General features: G+C 45.7%; 2 protein-coding genes across 2 annotated transcripts; one reads left to right on the top strand and one right to left on the bottom strand.

Annotated features, from left to right (window-relative positions):
- The first annotated feature begins 948 nt into the window (after positions 1 to 948).
- On the top strand, positions 949 to 11,937 carry LOC311599693 (uncharacterized protein). Its single transcript, XM_084785696.1, has 4 exons — positions 949 to 2,141; positions 6,964 to 7,035; positions 8,780 to 8,876; positions 10,978 to 11,937. Exons 1-4 carry the CDS (start codon positions 1,197 to 1,199, stop codon positions 11,925 to 11,927), a joined length of 2,064 nt encoding a protein of 687 aa, XP_084641822.1. The 5' UTR covers positions 949 to 1,196; the 3' UTR covers positions 11,928 to 11,937.
- Positions 11,938 to 17,735: 5,798 nt separating this feature from the next.
- LOC311599803 (olfactory receptor 2A12-like) lies at positions 17,736 to 19,127 on the bottom strand (the record flags this gene model as incomplete). The annotated part of the gene is made up of 1 exon (XM_084785837.1): positions 17,736 to 19,127. The coding sequence occupies one exon, from the start codon at positions 19,125 to 19,127 to the stop codon at positions 18,180 to 18,182; it is 948 nt and encodes a 315-aa protein (XP_084641963.1). The 3' UTR covers positions 17,736 to 18,179.
- Between the last annotated feature and the right edge of the window lie 315 nt (positions 19,128 to 19,442).

Raw genomic sequence — 19,442 nt, 5'->3', positions numbered from 1 at the left:
GCCATTCAGGAGAATCTGATTAAACTTGGCCATGAGAAGGCAAGAGAAAATGTCACACATCTAAGTTCAAGAAACAAAGCCTGGATAGGCCTCAGGGGAGCTGGGAGCAGCAAGCCAGAACCTGGGTCACCATCTCCTGTGAGTTCCCTATCCTGTGCTTCTCGACTTTTTTTTTTCCTTTTCCATTTTCAGCTATAGTATTTATTAGGCAAATACAACATTGCAATACAAGATCGTACCGTAATGGCTTCAGTTCAATGCATTTATTAAGTCTTGTTTATTTAAATTTTTTGATACAGGCTCTCACGTAGCCAAAGTTGGACTTTGATTCCCTATGTAGCTGAGGATAACCTTGAACTTCTGGCCCTTCTGTCTCCATCTCCTGATTCTGGGATTACAGGTATGTGCCGCTATGCCAGGTTTATGGGTGCTACTGGGCTCAGTGCATGTTATAAGATGCTTTCCCACATGAACTACATACCCAGCCCCTAAACATATTTCTAATATGACATAAAACATTTACATCATCAGACACAACTGTCGTAATTTTGTCTCAAGCTAATTTGCCTACGAATCTTTAGATCTATTTATTGATATAGCCTAGTCAATGAATATCTTGAGTTTCTAAATTAATATACTTCTGCCTGTATTTGGCTGTAACCTAAAGCCAGTAAACTTTTGTTTGTTCTCCCATCTGTTTATCAGCATTTTAAGGTCTTCTCCATAGCTTCAGCTGTGCTGTGACCTTGGTGTCTGCCCCACAGCTCTGGCTTGGTAGCACCCCAATCACCCACAGCCTGCTAACCCAGACTTTCAGATTTATAATTTTAATCTTCAGCAGAAAGATCTGCCTATCTACTGGGAAAAGTGTGCATCCCCGGCCAGATGAACTGGCAGTGCCCATTGGTTGGCTGAATCCCCTACCGCAAAAATAACCACTTACCTCCTTGTCTTCTATGGATGAAGGTGGCTTTCCAGGGACAATCCTGCAAGGAGCCAAATCTTTCAGTTCCTCGACCGGTGTCACAGCTGCCCTAGCTTTGATGCTCTTTCCATCCAACTCAACACAGGTGTGGCTGCATCATTGGAAGCAACTGCGTGTGCTGTTGCATACGGGGCGCTCGGCTTCTCTCTTTCTTCCCTAAGGCCACAGGCAGAACAGTGAAGTGCTTGTGTCTCTGAAACAGTCAACCACCATGCAGACCCTTAGAAAGGAAAACTGCAGCTCAGTGTCCGAGTTCATCCTCCTTGGCTTCTCCAGTGAGTTACAGGTCAGAGTGGCCCTGTTTATCTTTTTTCTTCTGCTCTACATGGTCACCCTCCTGGGCAATGGCCTCATTGTCACCTTGATCTACCTAGACTCTCGCCTCCACACGCCCATGTACTTCTTTCTCAGTGTCCTCTCTATGGTCGACATGAGTTACGTCACTACCACGGTGCCCCAGATGCTGGTTAATATGCTGTGTCCAAAGAGGACCATCTCCTGGGGTGCTTGTGTAGCCCAGATGTTCATCTTTCTGGTCCTGGGTATTGCTGAGTGCGTTCTCTATGCCATCATGGCCTATGACAGGTATGTCGCCATCTGCTTCCCCCTTCATTACTCTCTACTCATGAGCCGCCTGGTTTGTATCAAGATGATCACAATCTGTTGGTCCATTAGCATCACTGGTGCCCTGATCTACACGGTCTTCACCATGCGTCTGCCCTACTGTGGCCCCTACAAGGTCAACCACTTCTTCTGTGAGGTCCCCGCTGTCCTGAAGTTGGCCTGCGCAGACACCTCGTTCAACGACCACTTGGACTTCGTGTTGGGCTTCATCTTACTTTTGGTCCCTCTCTCCCTCATCCTGGCCTCCTATGCCCGCATCTTTGCCTCCATCTTAAGAATCCGCTCATCCCAGGGGAGGCTCAAGTCCTTCTCCACGTGTGCCTCCCACATCACTGTGGTCACCATGTTCTATGGGCCAGCCATGCTCATGTACATGAGGCCTGGCTCTTGGTATGACCCAGAGCGGGACAAGAAGCTGGCTCTGTTCTACAATGTCGTCTCTGCCTTCCTTAACCCCATCATCTACAGCCTCCGGAATAAGGATGTGAAAGGGGCTTTTCAGAAAGTGCTAGGAGACAGAAGGACATCCCAGTGACCCAGAACTGAAGGAGCTCACTTGGCACACTGAAGACATCAGTTCTGAGCAACACGACTTTTCCTGGAGCTCTAAGCAGCCGGGAGAGGGTGTGCCACTCCTAAACAGAAAGTCCCACCATTGCTTGTTAAGTTTTCATCTTCACTGAAGACTCAGTTAATTTCTGGAGGAGCAGGGTGTTTTTAAAAGGCTGTCCTTAGAGTTCACGGACGCTGTTTTATAGCTTTTCCTGTGCTCACTTTGTACTTCTAGATGCTCATGTCGGTTCAGCACAAGCACAGCCGAGTGAGCACGGGCTTTCCTTCAGTATAAAGGAATTCGGGTTTGAAAGTGGCATGAGGTAGACTACAAAAACATACAGCCTTGGCCTGTTGTTTGATGAACACTTTGTAGCTAATATTTGGCATTGCTCTTTGTACTAGATGCTATAAAGTCTGAGCTAAGGTGGCTTTAGGTCTATCTGTAAAACTGTGGCTAATAACTGATCTCATCTAAGTTCAGTTTGGGAAAATGACTTACTTGGATCAGTTTAGAGTTTAAGATTTATTGATTTATTTTTATTATTGAGAGAGAGAGAATGAGAGAGAGAGGGGGAGGGAGGGAAAGAGAGAGAGAGATTGCATGAATGCGTGTGATGTGAGTGCAGGTGTCTGTGGAAGTTAGAGGTGTCACATTCCCTTGAATCCAGGCTTACAAGTGTTTGTGAGCCACCTAATATGGGTGCTAGGAACAAAACTCAGGTCCTTTACAAGAACAAGTTGTGCTCTTAACCCTTAAGCCATCTCTCTAGCCTCTTACTTTGTTCATTTTAAATTTATATTTTAAATATCAATTTTGAGAAAATATATATTTCATAAAATAAAAATATGTATGCATACTGTATCTATAATCTATATGTATATATGCATCTATATCATATATATATATACCTATATATAGACATGTGACTGAGAGAGACAGAGATAGATACATTAATCTTTTGTCATGCTTTGTCCAATCCACTTTTTCTTAAAAACAAAACAAAGCAAACTTAAGACAGGGCTGGAGAGATGGCTTTTGCAGAAGACTTGGGTTTCAGTTCTCAGCAGCCCACATGGCACTTCACAACTGTCTGTAACTTCTATTCTAGAGGATCTGACAGCCTCTTCTGGCCTCTGCAGGCACTGCATGCATGTGGTACCCAGACATACGTGCACACAAAACACTCATGCAGATAAAATTAAAATAAAGAAACCCTGTTAAAGAAGATTTGATCATAACAGAGTTAAACTGCTTTCGAACAGTTTACTTTAAACTGGTCTATTCGATCTTCTGTTAAACTTTTGCTTGGCTTAGATTGAATTTAAGAGAGTGATGTATAGAATTATCCTTATATGTGTTAAGCATGGTGGAGCACGCCTGTAATTCCAGCACTCGGGGAGGCAGAGGCAGGCGGGTCTCTGTGAGTTCAAGGCCAGCCTGGTCTACAAAGTGAGCCCAGGACAGCCAAGTCCTTGGAGAGAAACCTTGTCTCAGAACAAAACAACAACCACAATGAAAGCCAAACAAACAAACAAACAAAAAGCTAGGGCAGTGGTTTCACAAAGCTTGTGGAAGTAACCAACCAATGTCTGACTTGACTTAAGGCGTACTTCACAAGGAGACCATACTTTCAGTAATAAAAGAGAAGTGCCTAGGGGATCAGCATGGAACACCCCTGGGTGTGTCTACGAAGGCCTCTGGGAGAGGAAGAAGAAAGAGCAACCCTAAATGTGAGCATCCGTCCAAAGGTTCGGGTACATGGAAGGAATAAAGGAAAGGCAGTATTCTGCCCCTCTGCCTTCTGGCTGCTGAGGTGAGGACTTGGCTCTACCGTACCCTTCGGTCATGATGGGCTGAAACCTCTGGCTACGAGAAAAGGCAGGCCTTCCCTCCTCTAGGCTGGTTTTTTTTTCATGTTGATAAGAAAGCTAAATATAATGTTCTAATTCATTGATTCATGATGGCTTAAAATATGATACCAGTAAAGCAACTTGTGCATATCAGAACTGTAAGTGAAGGGTCTTTGCAACACCAAGCGAGCCAATGGACGTCCACTTAGAAGATGAGCATGTTTGGTTGTCCAGTTAGAAGGTGAGCATGTTTGTTTGTTTTTTTATTGGTTTATTTTAGTAAATAATTTTTTGTTTGTTTTTTTGAGACAGAGTTTCTCTGTGTAGCCTTGGTTGTCCTGGATTCGCTTTGTAGACCAGGCTGGCCTCAAACTCACAGAGATCCACCTGCCTCTGCCTCCCTAAGTGATGGAATCACAGGCGTGTGCCACCTTACCTGGTTTTAATAATAATTAAAATACACCGACATAGTCATAATATCACCATTTTTTCCTCTTTCTTCATGTACATGGGTAGTTTTGTTTGTTTGTTTGTTTGTTTGTTTGTTTGTTTTGCTTGCATGTATGCCTGTGCACCCTGTGCATGCCTGGTGCCCACAGAGACTAGAAGAGAGCATTAGGTCACCTTGGACTAGAACTACAGACAGTTGTGAGCCACCATGCATTGGTGGTAAAATTGAAAGCCGGTTCTCAGGAAGAACAGCCAGAGCTCTCCTAACCACTGGGCCCATCTCTTCAGATGTACGACAACCACTTTTCAAGGTCTAATAAATTAATACATGCAAGCACTGGGTCCTGTTGGCATCAAACAAGAGGAGCAACCCGAGAACACATGTTCCTGAGAACAATGTACCACTGCCTATGAAGAGCTCTTCCCTGAAAACAATAAAGATGGACTATGAATTTAACAGAGCACCTGGATATAACTGCTAACTTACAGAACTACAATAAAAAAAAATCCAAACTATGAGAAATTAAATGCTTTATTTAACAAATGTGTCATGAGTTTTTTTTAAAAATCAACAACAATCAAAACAAACAAACAAACAAAGCCACCCTAACAAATGAAAGATGAGTGAGTAACTTATCAACTTAGAGACTAGGGAGATAGAGCAATTTCTAACGTCTATATTTGGATTCTGGTTCAATATTGTAAAAAACTATGACATTTATGAGGTATTTGAACATTATCTTTGCTTTTTGTTTTTGTTTTTGTTTTTCAAGACAGAGTTTCTCTGTGTAGTCTTGGCTGTCCTGGACTCCCTCTGTAGACCAGGCTGGCCTCGAACTCACAGCAATCCACCTGCCTCAGCCTCCCTAGTGCTGGGATCAAAGGAGTGCGCCAGCACCACCTGGCCTAAACATTGACTTTGTATTTCATGTAATTAGGAGATCTTGGGGCTTGTGTGGTGTGTGTGTGTGTGTGTGTGTGTGTGTGTGCAAGCACACATACATGAGACAGACAGACAGACAGACAGACAATACTAGACAAGACTGACTCTCCTTCACTATGTAGCCCCGGCAGGCCTGGAACCTGCTATGTAGAAGAGACTGGCCTTGAACTCACAAAGCTCCACCTGCCTCTGCCTACTGAGCACTGAGATTAACAATGCGCGCCATCATTGGGGCCTTTGTTTGGTATGATAATGGTGTTGTTTCTTTTTTGTTGTTATTAGGCATACATACTGAATTATTTATGGATGAAGTTGATTATATCTGTGATTTGCTCCAGAATAATATGAAAGTCCAGTTAAGTGCTTAAGGGTATAAGTAAAGCAAAAATTGTCTTAAATTGATAAGACTGGAAGCTGAATATGGGATCATGGGAGTTACTAATTTCTCTATGTTTGTCCATGCTTCAATTTTTACAGTGAAATATTTAACATTTACTGACTTCCTGTCTGGACAGCTTCTTTTAGGGAGGGGGTGTCACAGAAGCCTTCGATGTCTCTTGCTCTCAGTTGCCAGTCTCCCGTCGTTATTGCTATCAAGCAAGAATGAGCTTCAACCTTCCCTTTTTGTCCAAAGACCTCAAAAGTGAGCATCCCAAGTCCTCCTACTGTCTCGCTCAGATTCGATCCCAAGATGAAAAGTCTTCCCGGTGTCTGTCTTGAATCGGTGCCTGAGCTCCTGGCCCCCATGGTGCTTCCGGCTGAGAAGAGAAAGGTTCTTCACTAGATGGCCTGATGCCAGGATACAGAGGGCTGAGACCTGTGAGGCTGCTGGGCAGTTTAAGACCCTCACTGGCTCCCTGCTATATAAGATAAAGAATAAGATGTACCACGTCCCACACTAAATGTGGTCTAAATACAATCACTTATGTTGAGACCATGTGAGTGTTTAACGAACTGTAGCTCATTGCTGATAAAAATATAATAATAATAATAATAGTAATAATAATAATAATAATAATAATAATAATAATAATAATAATAATCAGTATACTAGTAATGTGTGCTTTACACGGCCTCTATTTTTGAGCCCATAACCTTTGGTGTTTAGTCTACATGTCTGTAGACCAGGACAACTCAAGGACCCTAGACATTTTGCCTACTATCCTAATGGGTTACAAATGCCCTGGGGACGTCACCTGGCAGGGAGAAAGGGCAATTCCACGGGCTCCTGTGTTACCAGAGCTCCCACAATGCCTTTTGTGGTTTTTCCCCCCTGGGGGAAGAGCCACTGAGTCAGCTCTGGCCTGCAGTCTTGTCAGAGTACCCACAATGTCCCCAGTATCCACAGCCTTGTCTCAGCTACATCTCTACCCGTCTTAGAACCCAGAAGAAAGAGCAGCCTGGCTGTCCCTGGAGAGTGAGAAACCTCAGAGCCCAGTGCCTCTCCCTCTGGCCCAGAGACGGCTGCTGGAACTGTCCTCTCTGGATCCCTGGGGCCACTCAGGAGTGGCCTCCAGAGTCTGAAGCAGCACTGCCTACACCCTCTTTCCTGCAGGACTATAAGCTCAGGACAGGAGTGTTTGCTGGCAGCTGCTCCATCTCCAGCTACGCTGGCCAAGAGCCCCAGGTAGGAGCCCAGAGCAACCTACAATTTCTGTTGGCCAGCTGGCCTCGTGTGTCTGACTCTGTCCCTTTTCCAGTCTGTGTGAGTGTATGTGGCCTCCTGTCCCTGCCTCCTCGTTACCTCTGAGTCTGCCTATTGCCCATCTGTGCCAGGTCTGTGTCCTCCTAGCCTCTGGCTTGCTGTCACCCCTTGTCCATTGCTCTCTACCTCCTGCTTCTGTTTGCTGTGCCCGTGAGCACCCTCTCTCCCTCCTGCCCCCCTGAGGTTCTCTGCCCGGGTCTTGAGTCTACTCTTTCTGCCTGTCTTTCTCTCCTAGCGTCTCTCCTGGGCTCTCTCGGTCTCTAGCTTTGCCTGTAGAGCAGCCCTCTCCTTCCTAACTCCCATCCATCTTTCTTCTTCTAACACCCTCTCTGACTCACAAGGCTTCCTCCCCCTTTGTGAGTCTCCTGCTAGAACATGGTCTTTTGCATCCTCCCATCATGTCTGCATCTCTTCCCAGCCTTACCCTGTCCTTAGTCCCCTGCCTGCCTGCTCCTGCGTTCTTCGTTCTTCCTCCAGCCCCAAACTCTTCCCTCTGCTTTTAAATACCTCTTTCTCTCCCTTGGTCTCTGACTTTATTTTCACCTTATAAGTAGCCATTCACAACCCAGCTAGCACTCTCTCTGTCTCTCTCTGTCTCTCCCCCCCTCCCCCGTGTGTGTGTGTGTCTATGTGTGTGTGTGTGTGTGTCTGTCTGTGTGTGTGTGTGTGTGTGTGTGTGTGTGTGTGTGTGTGTCTGTGTATCCCTGACAAACTGTATGGTCTCACTGCCATCATTCTGTGCCTGCTCAGCATCACAGCATTCTTTCCTCCTTCCCCATTCTTCTTTCTCTTTGTGTGTGTGTGTGTGTGTGTGTGTGTGTGTGTGTGTGTGTGTGTGTATGTGCCTTCTTTGGTCCCTCTAACAGTCTCTTATAAAGGTTCAATGTCCCCTTAAATTGTATGTGTGCCTGCCTCGTCTGTGCTGGGTTCCCATGGAGGCCAGAAGAGGGTATCAGATGTCCTGAAGCTGGAAGTGGTGTAAGGTGCCTGACACGGGTGCTGGGAACTGAACGTGGGTCCTCTAGAACAGCAGCAAGACCTCTTTACCCCTGATTAACCCCTTAACTCTCAGCTCTCCAGGCCCCACCCTTCTCCCCCACCACCTCCCTCCTTCTGAGGTCCCAGTCCTCCCTCTCCACTCCTGAGCACCATGCTTCCCTCGCCCACACCCACCCCATCAGCACCGGCCTCTGGTCTCCTGTGTCTTTCTCTGCCTTGTGTATCTGTCTTCCTTTTTGGGACCTCACCAGCTCTTCCTACTTTCTCTCTGGCTTTTTTTTTTCAAAAGGTCTGTGCTGATATGGAAGAATAGTGTGGGGGGAGGAGGTGCTTTTGACAGGAAAAAAAAAGAAGAGAAAATACATGTAGAACCAGATGTTATGAAAGTCAACGTTCTCTCTCTAGATAAGACTCAATGGCCTGCTGAGAGTGAGAGCCAGAAATGGCAAAGTCAGCAGCCTTAAGTGACTCATGCCAGCCTGAACTGCAGGAGAGGAGCTGGAGACAGGCACAATGGTTTGCAGTAAAAAATGCCAACAGTGCTCTACTTTCCGTTCCATCCTGACATGGGAGCAAGGCCAATGGGCCCAGTCAGCGGGGGCCTAGAGAGTCACCCTCCACCAAGACTTCACAGCCTCATAATTCATCTCTGTCTTTTCCCTGACAGCAGCTCATCCACAAGCTAGATGTGACAGAGTCCAAATTCAAGGCTCAAAGAACCCAACCAACCAGCCCTAAGACACAGGGCAGGCCAGCCAAAGAAAGTGAGACTAGGAGCCAGTCCGGGGCTTCACTAGTGAACCAGGAGGCAAGTGCATCATGGGGGCGAGCAGTCTTACACCTGTCACTTGCGTCTTTCCTTCCTGGCCTGCAGGACTTGATGTTCATCATATTCCCTGGATGTCTATGCATGCCCAGTTCAATGACTCCTCCTCTCTGGGCTTTGGTGAAATGAGGAACTTCAATGAGTGTAAGTAAGAATAAATAGTAAGAGGGGACACAGGCGGCCGTGCTCCTCTGGGGGAGGGGAGGGGAGATGGCTTCATAGCCCATAGGTTTGTCCAGACAAAAGACGGTTAAGTGCTTTATGGAAATTGACACTATATAGTTCTGAAAGTGTAAGACTTTAATTAAGCCTCGCAGCAAATGCCTCGCCTCCCCCCACCAGTGGGAATTACCAGTTGTGTTGTCAGTAGGGAGCCTGTCTCGAAGAGTAGCCACCTTCCCAACCTCGGTGAGAGCCAGCACTTGGTTTCCTGGGGCAACCCAAGGCATAAGCAGGAAGTGTTGGGTGTCCTTGCAGCTCAGCAAAGGGTCACCAGAGAACCAGAGGAAGCCTGCACCAGGCTGTCTGTCTGTCCCCAGCCAGCTGATCTTCCTTCCTCTCACTTACCCACCTTTTCTTTGAAAAATTTTTTTCTGAAGATAGGCTGGGTATGCTGGCGTACCCCTTTAATCCTAACAGAGGCAGGTGGATCTCTGAGTTCAAAGCCAATCTGGTCTAGAGTGAGGTCCAGGACAGCCAGGACTACCGAGAGAATCTGTCTCAGAAAAGTAAAGAAAATAAAATTTTCTGAAGATTATTTAACAGTGGTCACAGCAGTACATAATTTGAACACACCTCTAGAATAGAGACCATAAATCCATATTCTAGGGGGTTAAGCAGGCAATGTAAATGCATAAAATAATAATAATAATAATAATAATAATAATAATAATAATAATAATAATAATGCTTATGTAAGGAGGTCCCTCCCACACCCTATTAAGAAGGAGAGCAAGAGCCAGAGCTATCTACTTGTCTCTAGGCTACTTCTGAGCATAGAAACAAGGGTTGCACAAGGCCAGGTCTAATTTGTGATCCTCAAAAGCACAACTGTTTTTTTTTTTAAGTTAGAAGTTAATTAAAAAATAAAAGTAGATAATCCATCGAAAATATGGCTGTAGCTTATATTTGGCCTGCAGGCTCCCATGAAATGCTCTCTGCATGCAATCTTAGCATGAGGCAGGATGCTTCTTTGTTTATAATTTTAAAATAAATTCAAGGTAGTTTCTGGAGAAACTGTACTAAGTGTCTCTGTGATGGTCCACAAAAAAAGAAAGTTGAAAGCCATCTAGGCAACCAGGGCACCACGTGGTGTGAGCTAAAACCTGGTATGAATGGGTTGTGGGGCTGGCTCAGCCGGTAACAGGCTTGCCATGCAAGTGTGATGACCTGAGGACGAGCACCAAAATATCCATTAGAAAGCCAGGTGTGGGTCAGGGGTTGAGGGGCCTTGTTGCTTTTGCAGAGGGTACAAGTTTGGTTCCTAGCACCCACATAGGACAGCTCACAACGCCCTGTAATGTTAGTTCGAGGAATAGGATGCCTTCCTCTGCCTTCTGTAGGTACCTCCATGCATGTGGTGCACCAGCGCGCTCACACACCCCTACACAAACCTTTCTACATCCTAACGGTGATTTTTAAAAAAACAAAACAAAACAAAAAACCTTTAACCTAAATCATGGAAAGGGCCAACCTTGATTCTAATCTCTATTCGTGTAAGACTTAGCAAGTCTGTAGTCCCGAGACAAAATGGGAAGTGAGAGAGTAGCAAACGGACACACACAAGGCTGTGCTGGGAGAAGTGGACAGATCAAAGATGCAAACCGGAATGGAAAGCACGGTGTGGGGCCGCCCTGTTCTACCCCTGCCATTTGCATCAGTACCATTCAAGCTACAAATGGGAGGTTACTTCTCAGCACCCGCCACTTGCCAATCCAAAGCCTCTGAGCCTGTCAGTGTAAATGCACAATGGTTGCAGAACCGCCCTGCACGCCCCCGACACACTCAATGAATCACGTGTCTGAAACCTCTTTAAACAGGAAGGATCGCAATGCAGGAACTCAACTGGTCCACCGTGACGGAATTCATCTTACTGGGCTTCACCCCCAACCCCAGGACCAATCCTCTGCTCTTTGCTTTCTTTTTAGTCTTCTACCTGCTGATCCTCTTGAGCAACAGCCTCCTTGTCACACTCATCCACCAGGACTCACGCCTCCACACACCCATGTACTTTTTTATTGGCGTCCTCTCCATGCTGGACGTGTGCTATACCACCACCACGGTGCCCCAGATGCTGGTGCATATTCTCAGCAGGAAGAGGGCCATCTCTTTTACAAGGTGTGTGGCCCAGATGTACATCTTTCTCCTCTTTGGGGTCACCGAGTCCTGGCTTTTCTCCATCATGTCTCTGGACAGGTATGTGGCCATCTGCCACCCGCTGAGGTACAAGGTCATCATGAGCCGTGGGATGTGTCTCCTCATGGTGGGTATCTGCGCCACCTACGGTGTGGTGGGTGGCCTGTGCTATACTTTCTTTGCTATGCGACTGCCCTATTGCGGGCCTAATGAAATTGATCACTACTTCTGTGAGGTCCCTGCAGTTCTGAAGCTAGCCTGTGCAGACACGTCCCTCAATGACTTGGTGGACTTCATCACAGGCTTCAACGTCATCGTGGTCCCTCTCTCTCTTGTGGCCATTGTCTACGCCAACATCTTCGCCACCATCATGAAGATCCGCTCGACCCAGGGGAGGATCAAGGCCTTCTCCACCTGCGCCTCCCACATCACTGTGGTCACTATGTTCGCCATCCCGTGCATCATCATGTACATGAGTCCCGGCTCTGGCTCCTTATCAAAGAGCGGCAAGAAAATGGCCCTCTTCTATAACATTGCCACAGCCTTCCTCAACCCCGTCATCTACAGTCTAAGGAACAAGGATGTGAAAAGGGCTTTCCTCAAACTGGTGGGATGGAGTAGGGGTCCGAAATGATGCTTTGAAGATAAATGCTCAGGAAGCTGGAAGTCATGGCCTCCCCAGGGACTCATCCGTGATATATCAAGACACCATAAAGAGCTCTTTACACTTTCCCAGGCCGGGGATGGACAGGAAGCTCAGACATTGAGTGATGCTGCCTGAAGGAAGGGTTTAGTGATCGAGACCCCGGCCAGACAGACCAGGGCTAGAGAATTAGCATTGGGGATTGAGTATGAAATGTCCCTCAGAAACTTGCTTATTTAAACACTTTGTCCCCAGCTGGTAACGCTGTTTGGGAAAGTTATGGAACCTTTAGGAGATTAAGCCTAGCTGGAGAAAGTGAGTCACTGGATTTGATAACATGGTCTCACACACTGTCCAACCAAGACCAAGTCAGGAGGTGAGGAGCCCCAGCTGTATGCTCTTGTCTGCATGGAGCCATCTGCCACCAGGCCTTCCCCACAATGATGACTGTGTCCCTTCAAACTGTAAGCCCAAATCAACTCTTCCTCTCCTACATTGCCTCTTGTCAAATATTTGGTCAGTAACAAGACAAGTGGTGGATAGAGTTTTACCCATTACTGAGCATGTGAATTATGCAAGTCACTTAACGATTGTGAGTTTTCTAATTCTCCCTCACAGGGAAGTTGCAAGGATTGAATGAGGCAATATATGAAAATGCCTACTACGGAGCCTGGAATATTTTAGTTTCTTTCAGCATATGTCGTTATTTTTTTTAAAGCACTTATTTTTAGATTCTTATTTTATTTTATTTGTATTGGGATGGTTTGCCTGCATTTATGTCTGTGCACCACATACATGCAGTACCCATCGCGGCCAGAAGGGGGCAACATATTCCCTTGGAACTGGAGGTGCTGATGGTTTGGGAATCACCATGTAGGTACTGGGAATTGAACGTAGGTCCTCTACAGGAGCAGCCAGTGCTCTTAATGACTGAGCCATCTCTCCGGCTCCCTAGATTTAATTGTTTTATATCCATTATTGAACAATAAACCATCATGCATGAATCAGCTGTGATCCTCCTGGGCTCTGAAAATAGCTGGAAAGAGTAAGGAGGAAAGCGAGTGAAATGCCAGAAGCAGGAACTGAAAGAGACTCTGCTGAGAAGCAGATCTGTGTCTTCCCCTTAGAGCATCTCTGGGTGATATCAAACAGTTAGGGCTACTGCTAAGAGGCTCTGTGCTTTTGAAATATGTCTATTTTTTCCTTGCTCCTTATTTAAATAATGTCCACTTTGAAATTTTTTCAGCCTGTCTTGATGTTATCAAGGAAAAAGTACTCTGTCTACCCAAGGTTGAGAGAAGTGAGGAGATGCAGAAGAGGGGAAAGTAGGTACAGCATAGGTCTGGGGAGAGAAAGGGACCCAGTGGAGAGTTTTAAATCAGTTATTTTATGAATGGAGGGACCCTTCCTTCCCACACTATCCTCGTTCCACATAGACTCTTTAGAAGCACAAACCATTTCTGTGGGTCTTGCTGTTCTTAAACTGATTTCTGGCCACTATCACATCGGGTTTTGCCCTTTTTTAAAAAATTATTTATTTACTTTACATCCCATTCACAGCTTCGTCTTCCTCCTCTCCTCCCAAGTCCCCTCCCTCTCCCCTCCCCCTCCCCCATCCATCCCTCCTCCCCTTTTCCTCAGAAGAGAGGAGCCCTCCCACAAATGCCAACCAGCCTTGGCATAGCAAGTCGAAGCAAGAACAGGTCTGTCTTCCTCTACCAAAGCCAGATGAGGTAGCCCAGAGGTGGGCGGGGGAGGGGAGTGTAGTCAGAGGCAGCCCCGCTCCTCCTGTAGATGTCCCAGCTGCACAACTGACTGCTATGTATGTGCAGACGGCCTAGGTCCATCCCATGCATGCTCTCTGGGTGGCCGTTCTGTCCCTGTGAGCCCCTATGGGTCCAAGGTTAGTTGGTTCTATAGGTTTTCTTATGGTGTCCTTGACCCCTTTGGCGCCTTCAATCCATCCTCCCCCTCTTCCACAGGATTCCCCAAGCTCCATTTAATGTTTGGCTGTGGGTCTCCACTACACCACAGTGACACTTGCCCAACTGTGTTCAGAGCAGCCTTATTTGTAATAGCCGGAAACTGGAAACAACCTGTATGTCCCTCAACTGAAGAACGGACAAAGAAAACGTGGTACATTTACACAATGGAATATTACCCAGGCGTTAAAAACAATGGCATCATGAAATTTGCAGGCGTATAGATGGAACTAGAAAAGATCGTCCTGAGTGAGGTAACGTAGACCAAGAAAGACAAGCGTGGTGTGTACTCACTTATAAGCGGATATTAACCATAATGTACAGATAATCTTGCTACAATCTACAGACCCAAAGAAGCTAAGTAGCAAGGAGGGCCCTAGAGGGGACACTTGAGTCTCACTGAGAAGGGGGCCTAGAGACAAGTCATAAGTAAATGTGGACCCTGTGAGTTCTTCTCCAGGTCCCTGCTGCCTATCAAAGCCCTTGCAGGAGAATGAGGAAGGCGGGAACAAAGGAAAAGGACAGAAGGGAAGAAAGGAGAGGAAGAAGGATAAAAGGATGAAAGGAGGGGAAGAGGGAAGGAAGGATGACGGTAATCAGCTCTATGGATCTGGTGACATGGCCTCGCCCCTCCATGAGAGCCCCGGGTCCTTGCAGGGGAGCCTGTTCCCAGCGCTCTCATCCTATCGCCTTATCTACCACCCAGAGCGAGACCGACGCATCAATAATTGAGCAAGATTAGACATGAGTGGCAAACAGGACCTGGGCTTTTATAAATTAGTAAGAAAAATACAGGACCGGTGAGATGGCTCAGCAGGAAAAGCCCCACTCCACCAAGCTTGACCACCTGACCTCTAACCCCAGAACCCACATAGAGGAAGAAAAGAACTGGCTCCCACAAGTCTTCTGACCCCTACCAGTGTGTGTGTGTGTGTGTGTGTGTGTGTGTGTGTGTGTGTGTGTGTGCGTGTGTGTGTGTGTGTGTGTGTGTCTGTCTGTCTGTCTGTCTGTCTGTCTGTCTGTCTGTCTTTCTGTCTGTCTATCTGTCTGTCTTTCTGTCTCTCTGTCTGTCTGTCTGTGCCGGTGTGTCCGTGTCTGTAATAAGTGAAATACAATAAATATTTGAAAAGTGAACACCAGAAAATTAGCAACAGGTGTTATTAATTGATATTTTTGAGGAAGGGTCTCATTATTTTTTTTAAATCATTTTTATTTAACTTATGTGTATGTTTCTCCCACACGTATGTCTGTGCATCACTTTTGTGCCTGGTGCCCTCCGGGGACAGAAGAGGGTACTGGGTCTTTTAGAACTGGAGTTAGAGATGGTTGTGAGCCACTGTGTGAGTACTGGGAACCAAACCCTGGTCCTCTGCAAGAGCAGCCAGTGCTCTCAACCACTAAACCACCTCTCCAGCCCCAGGGCTCGCTCTTTAGAATGCAATAAAACACGAGATTTCACAGAGTGCTGGTATGAATATAAACTGACCTTTTGTAAGATGATGTCATTGTGTGTCAGGAACATTAACAATGTCTTTCCATGGCCTTCAGCCTTGTAATGCTGTTCTTAGGACACCTTAGGAAGTGGGTATCAGAAGAACAGAAAAAGCTGCAGCAACCTTTCCATGACTGGAATCACAACAAGGGATACATGGGGGGAGCTGAAAACGCCTCTGTAATATGAAGCCACAGCAACAGTCTGTGATGTAGGCGTGTGTCAGGATCCTGTGTGGCTGTCAAATGCCACCTTAGTATTCTATGATGAGAACACTCACATGTTAAGTGAACAAAAAGCAAAACTGAGGTAAAATATCCACAAATCACATCTCTGACAAAAACAACAAACAATATTCACCCTTTAAATCCAACCTTTAAAATGTACTTGAAAAAAAATGTAATGTGCTTGATGGTCTGGAGATGTGTCTCTATAATTAAGAGAGCTTGCTGCTCTTCTAGAGGACCAGAGTGTGGTTTCCAGGACCCACACTGTGTGGCTCACAACCATATGCAACAACAGTTCCGGGGGATCCAATGCCCTCTTCTGATTTTCCTGGCAAACCCCACAACCTCTCACATATATCACTTCTCCCCCCCCCCTTCTTTCCCTCCCTCCACTTCATACGCACACACACATACAAATTGTAAAAAGAAATATTTAAAAATTATATTCCAGTTAGCAAACAGAACTTCAAACGCACACCCGAAAAATAAATAGGATGGAGGGAAAATAAGCACATATAATAAATTCACCACCAGGGGCTGTTAATCAAACGCAGATGCACACGATGACACTGACGCACTGCTTAGCCTGTTAGACTGACTGAAATAAGAAAACACTGACTACACTTACCTCTGGGTAGTTCACAGAGCAATGGGAGACTGGGTGTCTGGTTGTAGAGTCTCTTCAGAGAACATACTGTCACCTTCTGTTTGAAAACAGCTTCATCTAGGTATAAGTTATATACTGTAAAGTTCATACACTGTATGCATACAGTTCAGTATTTTACCGTATTCATTGTTTCATATCTATCAGCATAATATAGTTTTAGAGCATTTTCAATGTATCAAAAGAAACTCCATACTCATAATCGCTCCTTTATCCCATCGGACTGCTAGGACCAACAGCTATAGATCCACCTTCTCTAAAAAGAGAAGTTGCCTATTCTGGATATTTTACATAAATAAGATGACTTGCTACGTGTATATTTGCAACTGGCTTCTTTAATTGACTCCAAGAAAAACCAACACTGTAGCATATATAATGTATAATTACATATATCTCATTTGTTCAGTTTTGGTGCAAAATATATTCCACCAAGTGGACATACCATACTTTATTTCCCACTCAGCTAATGGCTTTGAGATGACAATCTTGCTTTCTAGTTGTCATGAATAAAGTTGCTACGACCACAAGTACATACAATTTTTTTTTTTTTGCGTTTGGCCTGCATGCATGTCTGTGAGCCGTATGTGTGCAGCACCTGTGGAAGCCAGAAGAGGATGTCTCCCCAAGAACTGGAGTTGCCCACGGCTGTGAGTTACCACATGGATCCTGGGAATCAAATCTGGGGCCTCTGGAAGAACAGCGAGTGTTCTTAACTGCTGAGCCATCTCTCTGGCCACAGTGTATGCATTTTTGAGTAATGTGTATGTTTTAACTTCTCTTAGATATGTATCAGGGAGTAAAATGGATGGGCCATGTGTCCCTCTACATTGATATCTGAGGAGCTGGCAGACTGTTTTCAAAGCAGTAACACCAGTTTACATTCCTCCCAGACGTGTAAGGCTTCTCAATGCTTGCACAGCCTTCCAGTGCATCTGTCTGTTTAAGTGTGACACACGGGCACGTATGAAATAGTATCTGTGGATTTGATTAAAATATTATTATAAGCTGAAGTGCACACATATTATATGCCCTGACAATCACATTCTGTTTATTTATTCTAGAGAAAAAAAATCCTTTTCCAAAAGTCTGCACACGAGGGCCAGTGGGAGGCTCAGCAGATAAAGGCACCCAGTGCCAAGCCTGGCCACCTGAGTTTAATCTTCAGGTCCCATATGGTAGAAGGGGAAAACAGATTCCCACAGCTTGTCCTTCAGTCCCCACATGCACCTGGTGGCACACTTGCCCTTCCCACAATAAATAAGCAAATGTCACTTTAAAACTGCTAAAAAAAAAAAAAAAAAGAGGGGGTAAACGTCACACGAATATTCATAGAAGCTTTATATGCAATAGGCAGAGAACGGAAACACCACTATTGTACCCAAATTAAACTCGCAACATAGCATATATGATTACAAATAAAGAAATATACTGCTGTCGTACATAGCACTTTAGATGAATCACAAAGGATTTAAGATAAGTAAAAAAAAGGAGTCCCCAACACCACATACTGCATCTGTTTATATAACATTCAAAAAATGAGGACGTTATACTGATGGAGAAAATATCAACAGCATCGGCATCAGAGGGTAGAGTTGGGGACCAGATACAATGTTGCCTTGCGTGGTGGTGGGGTAGTTCTATGCCCTGATGGAGTTGTGTGGACCTGTGCATATGGATCAGCTTCCACACAATCACGTGCCAAGATGAGGATATGTAATAAATGGTAGCATCCCAATTAAAGTCGGCCGTAAGTTAGTGGTGCTGAACCAAAGCCAGCTCACTAGATGTGATCTGGTTTCATGATGGAAGACAGTCTCATTACAGGAGCCTCCGTGAAGAGTGTTCCAGAAGGCTACTAGTCTCACAACCCTCAAGCCCTCACCCCGACCCTGTGCTACAGCCCATGACCTTGAGGAAAGCCCTTTTCACATCTTTATTACGAAGGCTGTAGATGATAGGGTTGAGGAAGGCAGAGATGACATTGTAGAAGAGAGCCAGCTTCTTGTCCTCTTCTGGGGAGGACTCAGAGCCGGGTCTCATATACATAACCATACACGGGATGGAGAACATGGTGACCACGGTGATGTGGGAGGCACAGGTGGAAAAGGCCTTGATCCGCCCTTGGGTTGAGCGGATCCTCAAGATAGCAGCAAAGATATTGATGTAAACCACAATGATGAGGGAGAGAGGCACCAAGAGAAGGATGAAGCCCAGGATGAAGTTCACCTGGTCATTGAGAGAGGTGTCTGCACAGGCCAACTTCAGGACTGCGGGGACTTCACAGAAGAAGTGGTTGATCTCGTTGGGGCCACAGTAGGGAAGAATCATAGCAGAAACAGTATATGCCAGAGCACAGGTGATACCCCAGAACCCACAGAAGGCCACCAGTGACCCACGCAGCCAAGGGCTCATGATGACTTTGTATCTGAGAGGATGGCAAATGGCCACATACCTATCATAAGCCATGATCGCAAAAAGCCAAGACTCGGTGATTCCCAGCATCAGGAAGATGTACATCTGAGCCACGCATCCAACATAGGAGATGGTCTTCTTCTCACAGAGCAGATGTACCAGCATCTGGGGCACGGTGGTGGTGACATAGCCCATATCCAGAATGGACAAGACACTGAGGAAAAAGTACATGGGTGTGTGGAGGCGAGAATCCATGTGTATCAAGGTGATGATGAGCCCATTGCCTAGGAGGGTGATGAGGTAGAGGAGAAGAAAGACGCCGAACAGAATACCATTGATCTTTGTGTCACTGGAGAATCCTAGAAGAACAAACTCGGTAAGAGAGCTGTGGTTTCTCCAGATGAAATCCTGCATCCTTCTTCTGCTGCAGAAAGAGAGCAGAGCTGTCACTCGTGACAGAGAAGCCCCAGATGCCAACCCTGCTGCCATTCATACAGAAGGTGCACCCAACACAAAGAGTAAAGTCAAGTTAATATAGGGGTTTCACAGAGCTGGGGACCAAAGTTTTAAAGAGAATTTCTATTTAACATGAAACAGCCTGCTTTTCTATCATGCAATTCCAGCTTATCCCAAGATGCCAAATTATGAACCCCACATTTTGAAATGTAGAGTTTGCAAAAAGAACAGGGGATTCTTAAAAGGTATTGTCTTGTGATTCATGGTCCATAC

The sequence above is a fragment of the Acomys minous genome, assembly GCF_964271855.1.
Source record: "Acomys minous genome assembly, chromosome: 6".
Lineage (NCBI taxonomy): Eukaryota > Metazoa > Chordata > Mammalia > Rodentia > Muridae > Acomys > Acomys minous.
Note: the sequence above shows the minus strand (reverse complement) of the source record. Positions and strands in the feature narration are given on the sequence as shown.

What these genes read in the sequence shown, in the direction of transcription:
- LOC311599693 (XM_084785696.1), top strand. Translation starts at nt 1,197, where the DNA reads ATGCAGACCCTTAGAAAGGAAAACTGCAGCTCAGTGTCCGAGTTCATC. An exon ending in GAGACAGAAGGACATCCCAG is followed by an intron (nt 2,142 to 6,963) that starts TGACCCAGAACT and finishes TCTTTCCTGCAG; the next exon opens with GACTATAAGCTCAGGACAGG. An exon ending in ACGCTGGCCAAGAGCCCCAG is followed by an intron (nt 7,036 to 8,779) that starts GTAGGAGCCCAG and finishes TTTCCCTGACAG; the next exon opens with CAGCTCATCCACAAGCTAGA.